Raw genomic sequence first — 16,923 nt, 5'->3', positions numbered from 1 at the left:
TTATACTTATAAACAAATATTTTTTGCGTTTCATAACAGTAATGATAATAAACTTTCATTCGACAAGATTAGCTTTTGAATTGTGCAAACCAGCTGTGTCATCAATTCAGCAAATACGATTGATTTCTGGAAAAGTGATCGATGTCGTTGTATCGTCTTTACGTATCGATCGCATATTGGCTACAGGTCTTGCAACTGGAAGAAAGTTAGCTTTTAAAAACATTTTTTTTTTTTTTTTCTTTTTTTGTTGCAAAGGCGTTTCAAAAATTTTTAACGTAAAATATGGAGAAATTCTACTCGGTAAATTTGCAGCAAAGTTCAACTCTTTTTTTCTCTTTGATCTTTTTAGTAAAATAGAGTATAGCTTGTTAAGTGGATGCGTTAAACTTAACGGAAAAACAGTTACAGATAAAAGCATCGAGGTGAGATAAACCTTTTTAAAGACTGCGATGCTTTTTTTTAGAAATTAATTTTAATACTAAAAGTGTTAAAATTTTGATTTTTTTTTTTTTTTTTTCTGAGTTTTTGAGAAATAACGTTAAGTAGCGTTAAATACTTTCCGTTTGTTTGAAATGATTGTAATAATCACGTGTGACCACAAACCTATTAATAAATTTGAACCAGGCTAGTAATAATTTTCAGGCTATAAATATTGAAATGTGTCTGTAAAACAATTCGGTCTCGGTTAATTTATTTCTACGTTTTATATTCAACGTACCTTAGAAAGAGATTCTTTTTTTTTGTGTGTTCACTAACAATTTTTAATATTTGAACTCTCTTAGACGACGGTCTTAGAGACGTACCTCACGTGACTATCTTTAATAATGTTAATACATAAAGATCAACGATCACCACGGTTTTTAAAACTTTATTTGCTTAAACGAACTTTCTGTATTTTCTTGTTTTCTCTATTATTATTTTTATGTCGTATAAGAATTATTATACAGATATAATCTACCTTCTTTTTATTTAAATGTTGATTTTAATGAATATTTTTAGTTTAAATATTAATTTTTTTTCTCTTGGTTCTAGGTAAAGATAGGAGATATAATTGATCGCATTTCCCCTGAGAGTAGTACTGAAACGAACTACGTTCTGGGTCGAGTTCAGCTGCAAGAAGTCGGTGAAAAGACAAGTAAAGGCAATTTGAGAGTTCGTTTATTAAGAGCCAAATATCTGGTAATAGAGAAGTTAAATTATCAAAGTTCCATAAAAGAAATCGATAGTCATGGTTGATGTCAACAAGATTCTTCGCGTTACTGTTTCCTTCGTTGGGATTGTTATTTCGGTGTACACACTTTATGTTGAGGTCCACGCGCTTGCTGACAAAAATTATAAAGCCATGTGTGACATAAATGAAAAAGTAAGTTGTACGAAGGTGTTCTTGTCAAAGCATGGAAAAGGATTTGGTCTTATAGGACCGATATTCGGTGAAAACTCCCCATTGAATTTACCTAATCCAGTATATGGTATAGCTTTTTATGGCTTCGTTTTCTTTTTGTCACTTGTTTCATCCGGTAGGAAGGTGATGACCTTCTTGACTTTAACAAGCTTCATTAGTTGCGTCATGTGTGTTTATCTAGCGTCAGTATTATACGCCATGAGTCACGTGTGCTTAGTGTGTTTTTCTACGTATGCCGTCAGTTTCGCCTTATTTTATTTGTGCTTTAAGAGGTACAATGAAATCGTAAAAACAGAAAAGCTGAAAGAAGAGTAACTTGTACTTGCCTTTGCAATACAAAGAAGTTTTTTAATTTTTATGGGAAAATATAGCTTGTTAACTTTTAAAAGATTACAATAAAAATCTATATATCGATTTGCACGAATCATTTTCAAAGCAACAATTTAAAAGTCTGAAATGAAAAATTTTATTTTTTTTGTTTTAGGTTTTTTGTTAACACAGAAATCTGGTTACCAGGCCTCTAAAAAGTAAACTTTTCTTAGTTTAACAGTTTTTCATTTGGAAAAAAAAAAAAAAAAGATTGACAGATTAAGAAAACTAAAGCATGGTGAAAAATGTGTCCATCGTCCAGACGTAAAAATATTCACCGTCCAGACGTAAAAATTGATGTGTAATCAAAAAATCTATTAAAAATGGATTAATAAGATATTGAATTTTCTCTTTTAAAAATGTCTTACTGGTGCTGGATCTGAAAACATTGAGTTTTTCCTGTAGAATTTCAATTTGCGGTGCTCAGTTTAAAAGAAGATGAAAAATGGAAATTGGAAAAATGGAAATCCCTTTCAACAAGCGTTAGAACATTTGAAGTTAGTGAAAAAATAAACAAAGTTTTTTCGTTTGCTCACTGCTCATTTTAATCAAAATAAAATGCATTACTGTAGGCTTTTTTCCTGGATATGATTTCTGTATTACCTAATTAAAACAAATTTCCGTTATTGTTTATTCGGGCACCTAAAAAAATTCTTCAAAAGAACTTTAAAAGCTTACTTTGCAACTTTTTTCTGAATTGTAAAATTACAAAATGTGTTTTAAAAATTAATGTCGTGTATAGAGTTTCACGCACTGAATATTTTCATGTTTTGACGTTTCTTACAAGAGAAATTAACACTTGAGAAATTTTTTTAAAATGTATTTGCTTCTTCCAAAAGAGGAAGAAAGACGAAAGAGAAGGGATAGTAGTGGTGAAATCAGTTTTCCGGGGATCGGTTATTTTGACGGAATTGGTTTTTTTGACAACGTTAAGGAAAATATAAACGAAGTAAGCGAAGTTAACACTCCTGAGTAAGCATTTTTAATAGTCAAGCAAATATAGTAAATATGTTAAAACTGCAATGTGGGCATTTACATACAATAAACACTTGCATTAAAACCGCTGCATAGTTAAAACCGTGTATTTTGTGCTAATATTTTATTTGTTTTATTATCAGAACTGCTACATTTGGAGTTTGACCAAGCTAGATAAAGCTTATCCACTTTTTTTTTATTTTTACATAATAGATCTATTGTCAAAATCTTAAAACACATGCAAAATATAGAATTATTTTACATTTAAAAAATTACAAATTTCTTTTTTTATCATCGACTTCATAAAAAGCTCAAATTCATCTAGAGATTTTTCTTTTTTTTTTTTTCAACTTTTTTTTTTTTTTTTTTTTTTTTTTTAAAGATGAAACAGTAGAATGAGATGTGTATCAATAGTTTCTCTCTAAAACATTTTTTTTTCATTTTTTAAAGCGTTACGTTGAATGATGCTCGCGCGACGACATTTAAAATTCTTCTTTCAAACTTCTTGAGCTTCTTCGCTTGGAAAACATTTGACAAAGTCATGAATTAAGATCTTGTTTTGGTATTTTAAACATGTAATCTTAACATTTTCAACATGTGATCTGAAAGGAGACAAGCTAGACATTCTCTGTTTGTATCTACTTTGTCCAGTAGAGCCATCAAAGCCCGTCTTACAACTTAAACTAGCCAGTTTATTGATCTATCGTTCTTATATTTATAGGTAGAATTCTACTATCCTTCTATACTTTTGTCTATCGTTTTATACTAATATCCTTCTTATAATTATAAAGATGAAATACTGCGTCATATAAACTACTTTATTTTGAACTTGATAAAGTACAGTACCATAGTTACATAAACTTAACAAAGTACAGTACAGCAGTATACTTACATAAACTTTCTAGTGGTGTGTTGGTAGTATATTTAGTAAAAATCATGCCAAAAAAGTTTCGACTGTTTGATATTGCGATATGATGTGATACAGATGTTTGTTATGATATAGTACAGATGATACCTTGATATACAGCTTTGATTGTATTCAACACAATATATAACATATATATATATATATATATAACACAATATATAACACAATATATATAAAGTTTGATATAAAGATATATATATATATATATATATATATATATATATATATATATATATATATATATATATATATATATATATATATATATATATATCTTTATATCAAACTTTGATACATATAAAATGGAAGAAATCTTTAAGGAGCAACGTCATAAAACTGTAACCCTAATCGGTGATAGAAAAAAAACGAAAAAAAAAATGAATACTCATATTTGTACTCTTAATTAATGGTTCTGCGCTTAGCTGTGCAGCTGTGCAGCTAATTGCGCAGCAAAGGCTGTTTGAGTACTTGACTGCTCAGGTACACAGGAAAGAACATTGGTTTAATATTTCTTTCTTTCAGTACCCCCCCCCCCCCCTCAAGCCTTTTACTTTTAGTATTAAGGACCTTATCCTTGTTTAAGAGGAAGAGAGTGGATCTATATATATATATATATATATATATATATATATATATATATATATATATATATATATATATATATATATATATATATATATATATATATATATATATATATAAAGGGTATGACAAGTTTAAGATCCTGTCCCCTCGCTATTTTTCGAGAAGAACTGCAAGTGTCAACCCTTAAAAATCATCACTTGTTAACCAAAACTTTATCCTGTCTGCTTTTTACATTTTCAACCAATTTAGCCACTGTCTGCTTCTCACATTTGCAGTCGAGCACTTAGATCACATTTGCACTTAGATCTATCCTGGATAATCTGTTCTCTAGGCGTTTTGTTCATTTGAATACTTTCTTGCATTCATTTAATTTACCAAATTTGATTCCGATAGTTTCCTATTGAACTCTAAAGGATGACTATTTTTTGGCATCTTGACTTAATCTCAGTAAAATATAGTATATATGATAGTTTAATTAATTATAAATAAACAAACTTTATGAGTTACGCTTCTAAAAGAAGTTTATAACCTGTTAAAAGGCCGGTAATAATAACAAATTTATAACATAATATAAAAGAATATGTAACAAGGCATCCAATAGCAAAGTGATATTAGCAATCAACTGAAGCTTTACCAATAGAAAAAGATACGAGAAAACAGCTTTCATCCGAGGGAGAGGGGGTGAGGTGGGGTGATTTTATTTGATGATTACAACACTTTCGAATGGTATTTTTCGTTTAAAAATGTTATTTTTGCTCTCATGGTGGCATAAAAAACAAAAAATCAACAAAAAATTTTTTTTGGTTATACCCCCTAATATATATGTATACAAAAATGAATATATAATGCACTTAGAAACAAATTAATCTCATCGCATGCAAAGAAAATTAAAATCGCAATCGGTTTCCATGGCAAATTGAATTGAATACTTCTCATATCAGGTTATCAATATGAAACATTTAACAGATCTAAAACCATGAAAAGAGAAATAGGGAGAAAAAAACTTTCGAAAAAACGAAAAGTTTACGATAAAAAAGTATTTGACAACGTTAAACCAACTTTAAGTATTGAGGAGAGTGAAGCCAGTGAAGTAGGACAAAAAATATATAAAAACATTACGGCTGCTCTCTGGCATTCCGACATGGAAAATAATTCAGAAAATTTCACACAAAAAAGGTTTCAGAAATTTGATTAAAAAAGTTAGTAAGATACGTAATAATTTTTCTCACAAAAATATTTATCAAAGTTTTATTTACCTTTAGAAATAAAACCCCGACCGATGGAACCAAACAGCAAGAAACTGAAAAATCAAAAGAGAAAAAAAACGCGAAGAAAAAAGAAAGGTAATCATTAATAACATCATCGAACACAAAACGGTTCTTTTTATTTTTTTTTGGAAAGAAATTATTATATATATAATTTATATGATAATTTACATTGGGAAACAAGCCATGCTTTTTATTTTTAACTAATGTTTCTATATATATATATATATATATATATACACTTTATACTTTATATCTATATACTAGGGTGGTCCGAAAAATATATTTTTTAAATTTCTCTGAATATACTGAATGTAACCCACTTCACAAATAAATACTTTGGACAAATTAATTGGTATTTAGCTAGAGTCTATTCGGCTACTATAACCCGAGTAGCAAATATTATTTGCGTGATTTCGTTTAGAATAATGGAGCAATATTGTAAACTAAATTGCACCAATATTGCGCCAATTAATTTGTTACTCTTGCAACAATTGTAAATTTTTTATTTAAATTATTACTAAGACGAAAACAATTGTTCATTTCATGGCATCTAAAAAGAATGTTCGATGTTTTTTGACTGCACGAAATAAGAACTGATTTTGCTCTTTACCATTGGTTAAAATGACATCTTGAAATCATTTAACTTCTCTTAGAGCTGTAAGATTTAACACTGAAAATTCCTTTATAATTGTTTTGGTGGCTATCAAATCTTTACACTCATTTCACGTTTCCACTGGCTGACTAGGTCACATCAGTTAAGCCAAGAATCTTGAAAAATTCCTTGGTATTTTTAATCACGTGAACTTAATGACAATTTACCATCAAATACAACCAATTTTTTCTGTCTTATTGTCATACAAAAAAAGCTGAAAATCATATTGTGAGTTGTTTTCTTGAACTGTGACAGCAAAAGGAGCTTCAAAATTGTTTTCCGTTTGATTTTCTTTTTTTTTTTTTTTTTACAGATGTATGACCAATCTCCACGTCACTTTCATCAGAGCTTACATTAATCGTGTTTTTTTATGTTTTGTTTTTAAAGCTTTACCTATTCTTTACTTTTCCATGGAATCCATTAGACAACTCTCTGACTATTATGGAACAGTAGGTCTTCAAAAAATTCTTGCAATCTTTTTTCAAAGTTTTTCTTTTTTAGTATGTATTTCAGTTTTTCGCTTTAATTTTTTAACCTATTTCGATAGTATGCAAATATATATGAGAAGTTGTTACTCCAGATATCCCTCATGCATCAATAATCTCTGTAACTATATAACTTTGTTTAAGACTCTTTTTCTCATCTGGTGAAAAAAAGAAGTAGTCGCCCCCCGCAGGGTAGTCAACTTATTTATAAGTATAAAGGTTTATTCTTTATGATTTCGGAACTGATTTTGCTGTCATATCTTCTATACTTTGGCTGTTAGTGCTCGCCTAATGAAAGAAGTGCAAAAGTGTTTTAGCAACGATTAAGCTATTTTATCTAACTACTTCAGAGAAAAGACTATACAGACTTCTTTTTTTCTTCTCTGCATTTTTTTTTTGTCATTGCAATTTTTCAATTTTTTATTTTAAAGTATTTTTTATTTTTATATTGAAAGATTGAAAAAAAATTTATTTATAATATAGCTCATTTATTTACAAAAAGGCAAAATCTTATAAGCCCGCACGCACACGTTGTACATTAGCTCGTATTTTTTTTATTTGATTAGATCTAGTAAATTGGACGAGAATGCCGTTAATGAATTAAAAATTTCTAGAAAGTTAAGTTCAAGTAGCACAGAGAACAATCAAGCAGAAACCCTTCCTAAGGTTGATTCTAGGATTGGAGTTAGGCGAAATTCAACCTCAAGAAACAGGCGGCCTTCATTTGGTAAAGCAAGCAGCGATTCCAGCCTTTATTTGAACAATAATTTACACCTAAAATCTCCCACTCTGTATAGTAAAAGCAGGTCTCCATCATCAAAAGAAGGCAAGATCATTTTTATAAAATCTTTTTATAAGATCAAAGGTTTTTGGGGACTTTTATTGAATTTTCTACTCAACTAAAATCCTATTTTTTAAAGGCTCATTTTCTAAAAGACCGTCGAACGAATCGCTAAACGGTGAAGAACAAGCAAAGAACAGTAATTATGAGGAACTGGATTTTTATTTAAACTCAAAGTTCAAAATTACAAATACAGGTAAGTTTAAATTCATTACGTATAGTTATTGCAGCTTCATGAAATACAACCTTCCATCGAATTTCGCTTCATTAAATTTTACGATTCTTTGTTTAATAATAACCTATGCGTGTCATGCAGGGGGTCATTTTCACTTTTTTTAGAACAATGTTTCAAAACTACTCTTTCATGAAATATAAGTTCATTTTTGGTTTCACTGTATTTATTTTACATCGTTACACTCGATTTGTTTTTTGTTTTTTTTTTTTTTGTTATTATATTTACGCTCAAGCTGTTTATTCTCTTATTATCTTCGTAATCTAAAAATATATTTTCTAATTTTTAAAAAAAACGATTAAAAGGAGATTCCAATGATGAAAGTGATGAGGAAATAAAACGCGCCATGAGTAATTTAGTTCAACCAAAGCCACCATCAACTCTAAAAAAGTCTCCTGATAACACTGCTTCAAAAAGGAGAATAAGTGTGGTCGATAGAAGTGACTATATGCGTTTTTTTGATATGAACACCCCAATAACATTAAAACTAAACGGTGTTGAGAAAAACGAAGTATCAGAAGACACTCACGAGACCCAAGTTCGTGACGTTGAAATTCAACCTAATTCTCCAAGTTACAGTACAGTTGCTTCCTTGGAAGCCGAAAGTAGACCTGTTACTGAAATTTTCGAAACGCGGTCCATTATTGAAGAAAGCGAAGCAATGAGAACAGAAAGAAGCGAAGAGTTTTATAAAAGTATGAATGATGATAAAAAAGAACTAGAGTTAGAACTTTCCGATAATGTTAGTTTAACAGAAGATGAGAAGATTCCCCCAGATATAATGGAGCCTGCACCTAAACCTAAATGGCATCCTCCGTGGCAATTGAAGCAGGTTTAAAAACCTAAAACTTAGTTTACTAACATTTTAAAAATGATTTATGGCTAAAATTTTAAGGTTTTTAAAACCATTTTTTTTATTTCCTTAATTCATTTTTGATGTAGGAAATAATAGCACATACTGATGCCATTCCAGTTTTACAAATAGATCCTTCAAATAGATGGTTTGCGACAGGTTCGTCCGACAAAACTGTTAGGGTATAGCAAATATTAACATTATCTTATGTAATCACATATATAATTAAACGTATTGTGTAATCACATTTATAATCACGTATTGTGATGTTTGCATTTGTTTGAACATTAATTTTAGATTTGGGACATCAACGACGGTGGACAAAAGCTTGTAATAAATGCTCACAAACAAAGTATCCGAGCAATGACGTTTGGTTTATCGGGTCATCGGCAACTTTTTACAACAGCTGATGATCGCCAGCTGTTGTGTCACGACATTGAAGTTAACAGGGTAAAACAATATTTATCTTTTAAGTGAGATCGCGTGTAGATCGCACGTAAGATCGCATGATAGTCAATGTTAAGGGTTTATGTATTATATTGTTTTACTATATTGCACATCTATATGCTGTGTTTTAATTTATCTTTTTTGCTTTTAAACTTCAATAAAAATCTTCGAAATTTTATTAACATGTTTTAGATTGTATCTCAATATAAAGGACAATCGGCTGTCATTTACGGAATGTGTACGTACCAGCCATCTCATTTATTAGTAACTGCTGCGCGCGATAAAGTGCTGAAAGTTTATGATACACGAACCACAAAGTGCATTAAAACTTTACGAGGGCACCAAAACACAGTATCCTGCGTAATAGCGAATGAGCAAACAAAACAGGTGAGAAGGTGGACGGTTTTTTGGGGGGGCTTTTTTAACTTTTACTTAGCTGAAGAATTTTTTTTGCAAACTTATTAAAATGAAACAAAAAATTTCAAACCAATATTAAAAAAATTTAAAACATACTTTAAGCAATAAATTTTAATTTATGAATTTTAAAACCAAGCGTTTTACAGTCTTATAAAGAGCTTGAGAAGGATCTTGATCAAGAGCTATTTGTATTTTTATTTTTATTTGTATTTAGCAGTGTTTTTGTTAAATCTAGTTCGTTGTTCATGAAAAAATACAAGTAAATAAATGCGCATGTTGAGATGTTAAAAAAAATCTCTGGTTAGGTTTTTGACACTACTTATTTTTTAACAATGAATCTATAATCTATTATAGATTATCAGTGGAAGCCATGATGGTACGTTGAGGTTGTGGGATATTGGTGAAGGAAAATGCACTGGATTACTTCAAGGTCATTCAAAGAGTGTAAGAGGGCTTACCGCCCATCCAGACGGGTGAGTTTGTATTTTGTTGTGTATTCATATTTTAGAAGCAAATCTTCCCGCAGTAAGAATTCCTTTTGTCAATTAGTTATTTATCTTTTTATGAGTCTTTATGAGTTATTAATTTTTTTAATTAATCTATAAAAAATATTTTAACTTTCTTATTCTACTAATTTGTTGTAGAGATAAAATTTTGTCTGCATCAACTGAACGTATTCTTGCTTGGAAATTGCCATTAGGCGATTGCTTTCAAGAAATTTTAGCCGAAGATATAGCGATTAATTCTGTAACTATCAATCATCTAGGCGTGACTGTTGCAGGGGGTAAGTACAATTTGCACAATGCAAACTTACGTTTTCCTGTTGAATTTCGTTATATTTTTTTTTTTTGCTAACTTTTTTAAAAAAATCTTTTAGGCTCAAATGGTGTTATTAATATCTGGGATTTTAAGTCTGGTCATATGTTTCAAAAGATTAATCGCACCAAGGTCTACGAGTCACAAGAAATCCCCATCTGCGTGTTCACCACAAAATTTGACCATTCAGGATCAAAGCTAATCTGCTCTGATGCGTGCAACGTTGTTAAAATTTACAAGGAAGCTTACACGAAGGTAAAGCAAAAAGTTTCTGTAAGACTGCAACGGAATATTTCAGCGTTTGACACCTCTTCGATGAACTGAAAAAACAAAATAAAAATCCGCTGTTGCACGTGACTAAAAATTATATTTATAAATAAAAAAAAAAAAGAAAGTTAAATGAGAAGTTTAAAAGGTTTTTTTCTTAACTAAAAAATAAGCAACAAAACTCCTTTGATTTTTTTTTAAAAAAAAAATTTTTTTAAGAAAGAACAAAATTTAGGTTGAACATCTTTTTTTAAACATAAACAATCCAACATTCAATGCAAATACACACACATTTCATTTTTAGGTCGGCAAACGCCACCGCTTCAAACAAGCCAACGAATTCACAGACATACGTACTCAAAGAACTCAATCAAACATAGTGCTTTGAATTCACAGACATACGTACTCAAAGAACTCAATCAAACGTAGCGCTTTGATTTTCATCAGCAAAAAAAATTTTAGAAAAGAAAGGTTCTTAACAAGTTTCTTATCAAAAAAATGACAATAGAAAAAAAACTGATATTAGAAATCAAGCAAGTAAATGTTTTAAGCTTTCTGGATTTTGACAAACAAGCTTTCGTATCTTAGGACGCTCTGCAACATGAACAAAAACTCTTTCAAAATACGGTCCTTCCCCATGAGAGCACCATGCCGGTCTAGGGACAAGTTCTTTTGTAACTTTGACATGACCTTCACGTAAAGCATATAGCGTATGATCTTTGCCAAAATGAACCTACAAGTCAAATCTTTTATTACTAATTAACTTTTATATTTGAAAGAAACTTTGTAGCCAATTTTATAATTTTCTATAGCAATCTAAATATTATACCTTGCTTTAGATAATATCTCACATAAATACTTATACAAATGAAAACATACATTTCTTCCAGGGTGCATTCGAAAACCTTTTTGACGAAATAATATTTGACCTGGTTGCACTAACTGATCTAAAGAGATGACAAGATCTTTATATTATAATAAAAAAATTTCATTAAAATTTTAAATTCAAAGTGCTCTAAAGTTATAAAATTAACTTGTACCCTAAAAAAAAAAGAAACTTTAAGTAATATTACATTTAATAAAATATTTTTAAATAAATTCCAAAGTATAGAAAAATAGTTAATAGAGAAATACCAAAAAGAAACTTTGGACCATATCGTTTGCCTTTACGTCTTTTATTATGATGCTGCTGGCGACAAGAACCTGCAACTTTTTTAGTTGCTCCTCGCACTTGGAGTATGCATGGGCTGATATCTACAAAAAAAAACTATAAATTTAGGGTGAAACCTTTTTTTTTATTGGTTTTAAATACATGCAGTATTGTATCAGTAAAATATGTCTTAAACCAAACGTAATTTGAAATATTTAGTTAAAACATTAATATTTAGGTCAAACATATTATACAAAATTGAACTAGAAGAAAATAGTTTTTCAAATTTTTAAGTTTTTTCTAAATCATTAATTGGAGTTATTAGCTTAAAACAAAATAGAAACTGTGATGGTCACACACTCCTTTTTTATTTGGTCAATAATGTAAGAAAATTTTTCTGGTAAGTCGTATAAAGTAAATAAAGCACCAGTAACATACCTGGGGTCTTTAATCACTCAAATTAAGAATACTAAGAATTCTAAGAAATGACATTTAAGTTTATTTGAAAGGAAATGAAATTTATCTAATCAAAGTATAGTATAATAAAAACATTATTTAGATGAAAGACCAAACAAGATAAATGAATTGGAAATTCGACCTGATGCTTTTGGTAACTGTTTTTTGTACATGGTGTCCACAGAGTTTTAGAAATAAATTTCCAGGACATTTCCTATTTTTTTATGACATTTTCAAGACTAAAAAGTTTTTTTTTGCTTTATAATATTTAAAATAAAAAACTGTATGTATGTTTTCACGTATGTGCGTGTGTCACATCTGAAATTATTAAATGGATACTCTATGAAATTTTAATACTTTTTATCTTTTAATAACTTTTTTAATTTGATTTAGAAAAAAAATAATTCCAGGACATTTCAAAAATTTTTTTTACAAAAATTTTTTTACAAGGGCATTCAAGAACATTTAGGAACACTTATAAAAATCCAGGACATCCCAGGATATTCTAGGACTGTGGACACCATGTGGTAGTTATAAAATAAAGCATAGGTAGTCACAGAAAACTGACATACTTATCGGTGGAACTAATGCAGTGAAAAACCCAGAGATATTTTTATGAAAAATAGAAGAAAATTGTTTCAACATAAAGTGCATCTCTGAGATTTTTAAAGAAGCCCGATGGCATTTGGTCAGTGGACGAAAGTACGTGCGAAAAACACTCAAAATAAAAAAAGGATTTCAAATGGTCCGGAAGACGTTTCCTCAACAAATTTTACCTATTTTTAAGGGGAAGGTTTTATAAATGAAATATTTTCCCCTAACTTACACTGGCAGTGTTTTATACATTTTTAATACCAGTGCTTCAACTCTCTAGAACTTTCATTAGTTACATTTTTTTACATAGTGTGCCAAAGATAATCCGTGATTTTTTTAAAATAAGTTTTGAATTGGATAAAAAAAAAAAAAAATGAAATTTACGTAACCTATGAGGGTTATGTCCAAGGGTTTGGGATGTAGTAGCTATACTTTAAACTCATCTTTTGAAATGCGTGTAATCAGGGTCGGACTGGCTTGAAAAAACGGCCCGGGAAATTTGGTCATGGCGGCCCACTTCATTGTATGTTGCATATATTTAATATATATATATATATATATATATATATATATATATATATATATATATATATATATATATAGGGGCGCTGAGAGCCTTCACGCCGCCCATGACAGCGACTATGATTAACGTCCTTATTTTTCTAAATTTACCTATTTTATATTATATAAAACACTGCTGTAAGTTGGAGTCTAGAAATAGTAGACATAATCGCTATTCAATATTGACTAGTATAGCAACTTTTTCATCGTTTGACTAGTCGATGCCAAGACATCAATTATTGCATCGTTACTAATTCTCGAAAGAAGGTCTTTTTCACAAGATATCAGCATGAAGACTGTAAACTTGACAGGCTCATCAAATTTCTTAATCTGTTCAAAATATATTTCAATTTCAAAAATGACCTTTCACAAACAACTTGTGATGAGGATAATGTCAGCACAAATTTGTAAGCCAGAAACAAATTTGAATACGCAAGACTATACAAGTTAAACTTCAAATGACAAAGTAACAACAAACAATACATTTTTTGCAAGATTTGCATTTATTTCTGTGGCTGTCACTGTTTTCCACTTCTGGGATTGTAAAGACAGTTTCAGGTTCTTCGGATTAATATTGTTGCATGTTGTCCGAGACAGAGTCAGATACTTCCGTGTCAAATATCAAACTACATTCATCTTCAAGAGTTATTTCGAAACTTTCCCATTTTCCTTGCAAAGTCCGATAATTCCGTTTGAAGCTGATCTTTTGTTACACTAGCATCAAACTTTCTGAGCAACCCACTCAGATGCTGTAATGCTGACAAAGTTTTTACGTGCTTAACGTTTTTTAAACTTGCAGTGGTAGCACACTTGCTAACGCTTGTACTAACACCGCCTAAAGATAAAGCGCGCATGCTTAAATTCACTATTAATATAATACTATTTTCAATAAGCTCAAGATGGCCGCCAAAATTTATATAACTAGCGGGCAGATGGCCTTTAATTAGATGTAATTAGAGGCCAGAAAGAAAGTTATTAAATTTTTAGTTAAATTTTAATTTACATTTTATTTGGAAAATAAAAGGTAGCCTAACTAAAAATATAATATAATTTTTTATGCCAACCGGTCCACCGGGAATCTCCCGGTATCCCGGCGGCCCAGTCCAAGCCTGCGTGTAATGGAAAAATGAGGTTTTTTTGATTGATTAATAAATATTGAAATGGTAAATGGTATTCGTTCAACAAATACTATTATTTGCTCTGTAGAAAGACAATTTTAAAAAATTGGAATAATTGTCTCTCGGGTGCGCGCGGTATATAACAATCAAATCATGATTTTTATAAAAAAAATGCAATTTTCTCAGAAAACGCTGATTGGATTTGAATAAAACCAATTGCATTTTAATAGTGGATTAACTTTCATTCCTTTTACTCAATCAACCTGCACAACAATGCACAGTGGGCCAGTAGGTGGACAAAATGGGAAAAATTTTAGTTGTCTAATCTTGAAAACTTATTTAATCTTAGTATCTACATATATTAGGAGAAATTTATTGATAATTTATTTATATTAAATCCCTTAGTTACCAGGACTCTAAGAATTAGAATATTGAGATAAAAAAAAAAAAAAAAAATTATAAATCAGTAATTAACGGTGACATGAACGTTGTGTTATATTTCAATTACATCTACGTTTTCGTAACAAAAAACTAGTACATGTTATTCTAGAGTATTTAGAGATAAGAAAAAACCAAATGTGTGAAATAAATTTGTCATAGCATGTTATCTCAGTTATACTTTGAAAATCACAGATTAAAAAAAAAAATTTTTTAAGAAACTTATTTTTTGCCGCACAATAACTAATAATTACCACAATTTCCCATGTGTTGTCTAATATTTATTTGAGCTATATGATGCTTCAATCGAGTTTTAATTGATTCCTCGTCCCCTTAAATCCCCGTTCAGATTTTATGTACGTTTTAACTTGGTTGCTATGGTACTAAATTTTGCATAGCAACAACTCACTTTTGCATTAACGTTGTTTTAACAGTATTTTAATTGCGCTAAGTACACAATATTGGGAGTATGTATTAAAATGAGATTCATGATTCTTATGAGGTTAATTTAACAGAGATTAAATTAACCTCTTAAGAGGTTAATTTAACAGAGAGTTCAAATATGGTCTTTCCAGTCTTCGTGCATGGATTCGATTTTTTGAGATGGTATTGCACATTGCATATAAAAAAGAAACAAGAAAGTGGCAAGCAAGATCTAAAGAACACAAAGAAAAGGCATCTGTAGCTAAACGAAAGATTCAGACTGATTTTATGAACAAAATGGGACTTGTTGTTGATTTCCCTAAAAGTGGTGGTTCTGGAACAAGCGATGATGGCAATACCTCAAGGCGTGCTTTTGCAGCATATGAACAAACAGCTGAAATTCTGGGTATTGATCAAAACCTTATATTCAGATTTTACATTATCTTGGTAACGCTCTCTTCAGGATATGAAATAGACTGCTTAAAGTTCAAGGATTATTGTTTTGACACTTTTAGACTTTATGTGTCCCCTTCATCCATGGTATTACATGGCTCAATCAGTTCACAAAGTATTGGTACATGGACATGACATATTTAAAAGCCTTACATTACCCATCGGACTTATATCAGAGGAAGCTCAAGAGGCTAGAAATAAAGACTTCAAACCTTATCGCGAAAATTTCAGCCGAAAAACATCCAGAAAAGCAACAAATACTGATCTTATCAATAGACTCCTAGCTTCCAGTGATCCCGTTATTTCCTCACTGCTTAAATCAACATCACACCAAAAAAATCATAAAGCATTTCCTTCAGATGTTTTACAATTACTTAAACAATCTTCAAACGATATTATTGTTTTATAATTTTTTGATGTAATTTAAAATTGATGTTTTCTTGCACTATTTTTTGCTTTTATTATTCCTAAAACATTATTTACCTAAATACTCAATTGTTATTCAATATAGGTGGGTCAAAAATCCGATAAAATATTCAAATATCAATATACCACTTTGTAACTAAGGAAAGTATCCGGTAACTAAGCAATATAAGTATCCATAACAACTAAATTTAAAAATTATCACTTTTGTAAGAAGTGTGATCTCATATTGGTATTCATGCCAAATTTAGTGAATATAGCACTTATAAAATATCTGCAGATAACAAAAGTAGGTTGTTGTTAAGCAAAATAAAGGTATCCATAGCAACAAAATAAAAAAATATTACCTTCATAAAAAGCGCAGACATCATATTTGTACTCATACTAATTTTAGTGAATATAGCTCTAATATTAAATTAGTTTCGAATTTTGTCCAGTAAAACTGCATTCTGGCCCACTGTGCAATGGCTGCTTTGACTCGGCCACGGAACCTGGTGCAGCTATTAATGATTGTTTTCATTAGCAAGGCTTTCATTCTTTCTTGATCCTGGTGACCAACTCATCCTTAGTATTGCATGGGGACGTGTTACTTGTCTTTCAATTGTACCCCACACACAAAAAAGTCCATAGGAACTAAGATCCACTTTTAAGAACTTTGCAATTCTGGAATTGGGAGTCTGGGATCAATTTGCACAATTGTCGTCATGAAAATACATTTTTTGAAGCCTTTTTAAAAAATTATTTCACGAACAAAAGTTTAAAACTACCAC

General features: G+C 30.2%; 4 protein-coding genes across 5 annotated transcripts; 3 read left to right on the top strand and 1 right to left on the bottom strand.

The window, feature by feature from the left end:
• The first annotated feature begins 5 nt into the window (after positions 1–5).
• Positions 6–1,816, top strand: LOC145186698 (mitochondrial transcription rescue factor 1-like). The gene is made up of 3 exons (XM_090094841.1): positions 6–205; positions 350–422; positions 1,033–1,816. The coding sequence occupies exons 1-3, from the start codon at positions 42–44 to the stop codon at positions 1,234–1,236; spliced, it is 441 nt and encodes a 146-aa protein (XP_089950967.1). The 5' UTR covers positions 6–41; the 3' UTR covers positions 1,237–1,816.
• Positions 1,229–1,816, top strand: LOC149884434 (vitamin K epoxide reductase complex subunit 1-like protein 1). Its single transcript, XM_090094839.1, has one exon. It carries the CDS (start codon positions 1,229–1,231, stop codon positions 1,715–1,717), a length of 489 nt encoding a protein of 162 aa, XP_089950965.1. The 3' UTR covers positions 1,718–1,816.
• A 704-nt stretch (positions 1,817–2,520) lies between these two features.
• Positions 2,521–11,358, top strand: LOC145186718 (uncharacterized). 2 transcript variants are annotated; one of them, XM_090094837.1, is made up of 12 exons: positions 2,521–2,743; positions 5,522–5,602; positions 7,231–7,490; positions 7,585–7,701; positions 8,043–8,569; positions 8,680–8,772; positions 8,888–9,040; positions 9,230–9,424; positions 9,809–9,927; positions 10,099–10,238; positions 10,332–10,525; positions 10,842–11,358. In XM_090094837.1, exons 1-12 carry the CDS (start codon positions 2,589–2,591, stop codon positions 10,923–10,925), a joined length of 2,118 nt encoding a protein of 705 aa, XP_089950963.1. In that variant the 5' UTR covers positions 2,521–2,588; the 3' UTR covers positions 10,926–11,358. The 2 variants fall into 2 exon arrangements, with proteins under 2 accessions (XP_089950963.1, XP_079919067.2); XM_080062941.2 differs by lacking the exon at positions 2,521–2,743 and adding an exon at positions 5,162–5,435.
• LOC145186719 (uncharacterized) lies at positions 10,768–12,887 on the bottom strand. The gene is made up of 4 exons (XM_090094840.1): positions 12,716–12,887; positions 11,672–11,791; positions 11,417–11,484; positions 10,768–11,270 (listed from the first exon to the last, which is right to left on the bottom strand). Exons 1-4 carry the CDS (start codon positions 12,795–12,797, stop codon positions 11,067–11,069), a joined length of 474 nt encoding a protein of 157 aa, XP_089950966.1. The 5' UTR covers positions 12,798–12,887; the 3' UTR covers positions 10,768–11,066.
• Between the last annotated feature and the right edge of the window lie 4,036 nt (positions 12,888–16,923).

The sequence above is a fragment of the Hydra viridissima genome, unplaced genomic scaffold (genome assembly GCF_058129835.1).
Source record: "Hydra viridissima isolate aposymbiotic clone 2 unplaced genomic scaffold, HvirCarnegie_v1 scaffold_8, whole genome shotgun sequence".
Classification (NCBI taxonomy): Eukaryota; Metazoa; Cnidaria; class Hydrozoa; order Anthoathecata; family Hydridae; genus Hydra; species Hydra viridissima.
Note: the sequence above shows the minus strand (reverse complement) of the source record. Positions and strands in the feature narration are given on the sequence as shown.

Coding starts and splice junctions, on each gene's coding strand:
- LOC149884434 (XM_090094839.1), top strand. CDS start 1,229: ATGGTTGATGTCAACAAGATTCTTCGCGTTACTGTTTCCTTCGTTGGG.
- LOC145186698 (XM_090094841.1), top strand. CDS start 42: ATGATAATAAACTTTCATTCGACAAGATTAGCTTTTGAATTGTGCAAA. Junction 206..349: donor GGTCTTGCAACTGGAAGAAA/GTTAGCTTTTAA, acceptor TGATCTTTTTAG/TAAAATAGAGTATAGCTTGT. Junction 423..1,032: donor TTACAGATAAAAGCATCGAG/GTGAGATAAACC, acceptor TCTTGGTTCTAG/GTAAAGATAGGAGATATAAT.
- LOC145186719 (XM_090094840.1), bottom strand. CDS start 12,797: ATGCACTTTATGTTGAAACAATTTTCTTCTATTTTTCATAAAAATATC. Junction 11,792..12,715: donor TGCATTAGTTCCACCGATAA/GTATGTCAGTTT, acceptor TTTTTTTTGTAG/ATATCAGCCCATGCATACTC. Junction 11,485..11,671: donor TGGTCCAAAGTTTCTTTTTG/GTATTTCTCTAT, acceptor TCATCTCTTTAG/ATCAGTTAGTGCAACCAGGT.
- LOC145186718 (XM_080062941.2), top strand. CDS start 5,236: ATGAAAAGAGAAATAGGGAGAAAAAAACTTTCGAAAAAACGAAAAGTT. Junction 5,436..5,521: donor GAAAATTTCACACAAAAAAG/GTTTCAGAAATT, acceptor ATTTACCTTTAG/AAATAAAACCCCGACCGATG. Junction 9,041..9,229: donor ACGACATTGAAGTTAACAGG/GTAAAACAATAT, acceptor AACATGTTTTAG/ATTGTATCTCAATATAAAGG.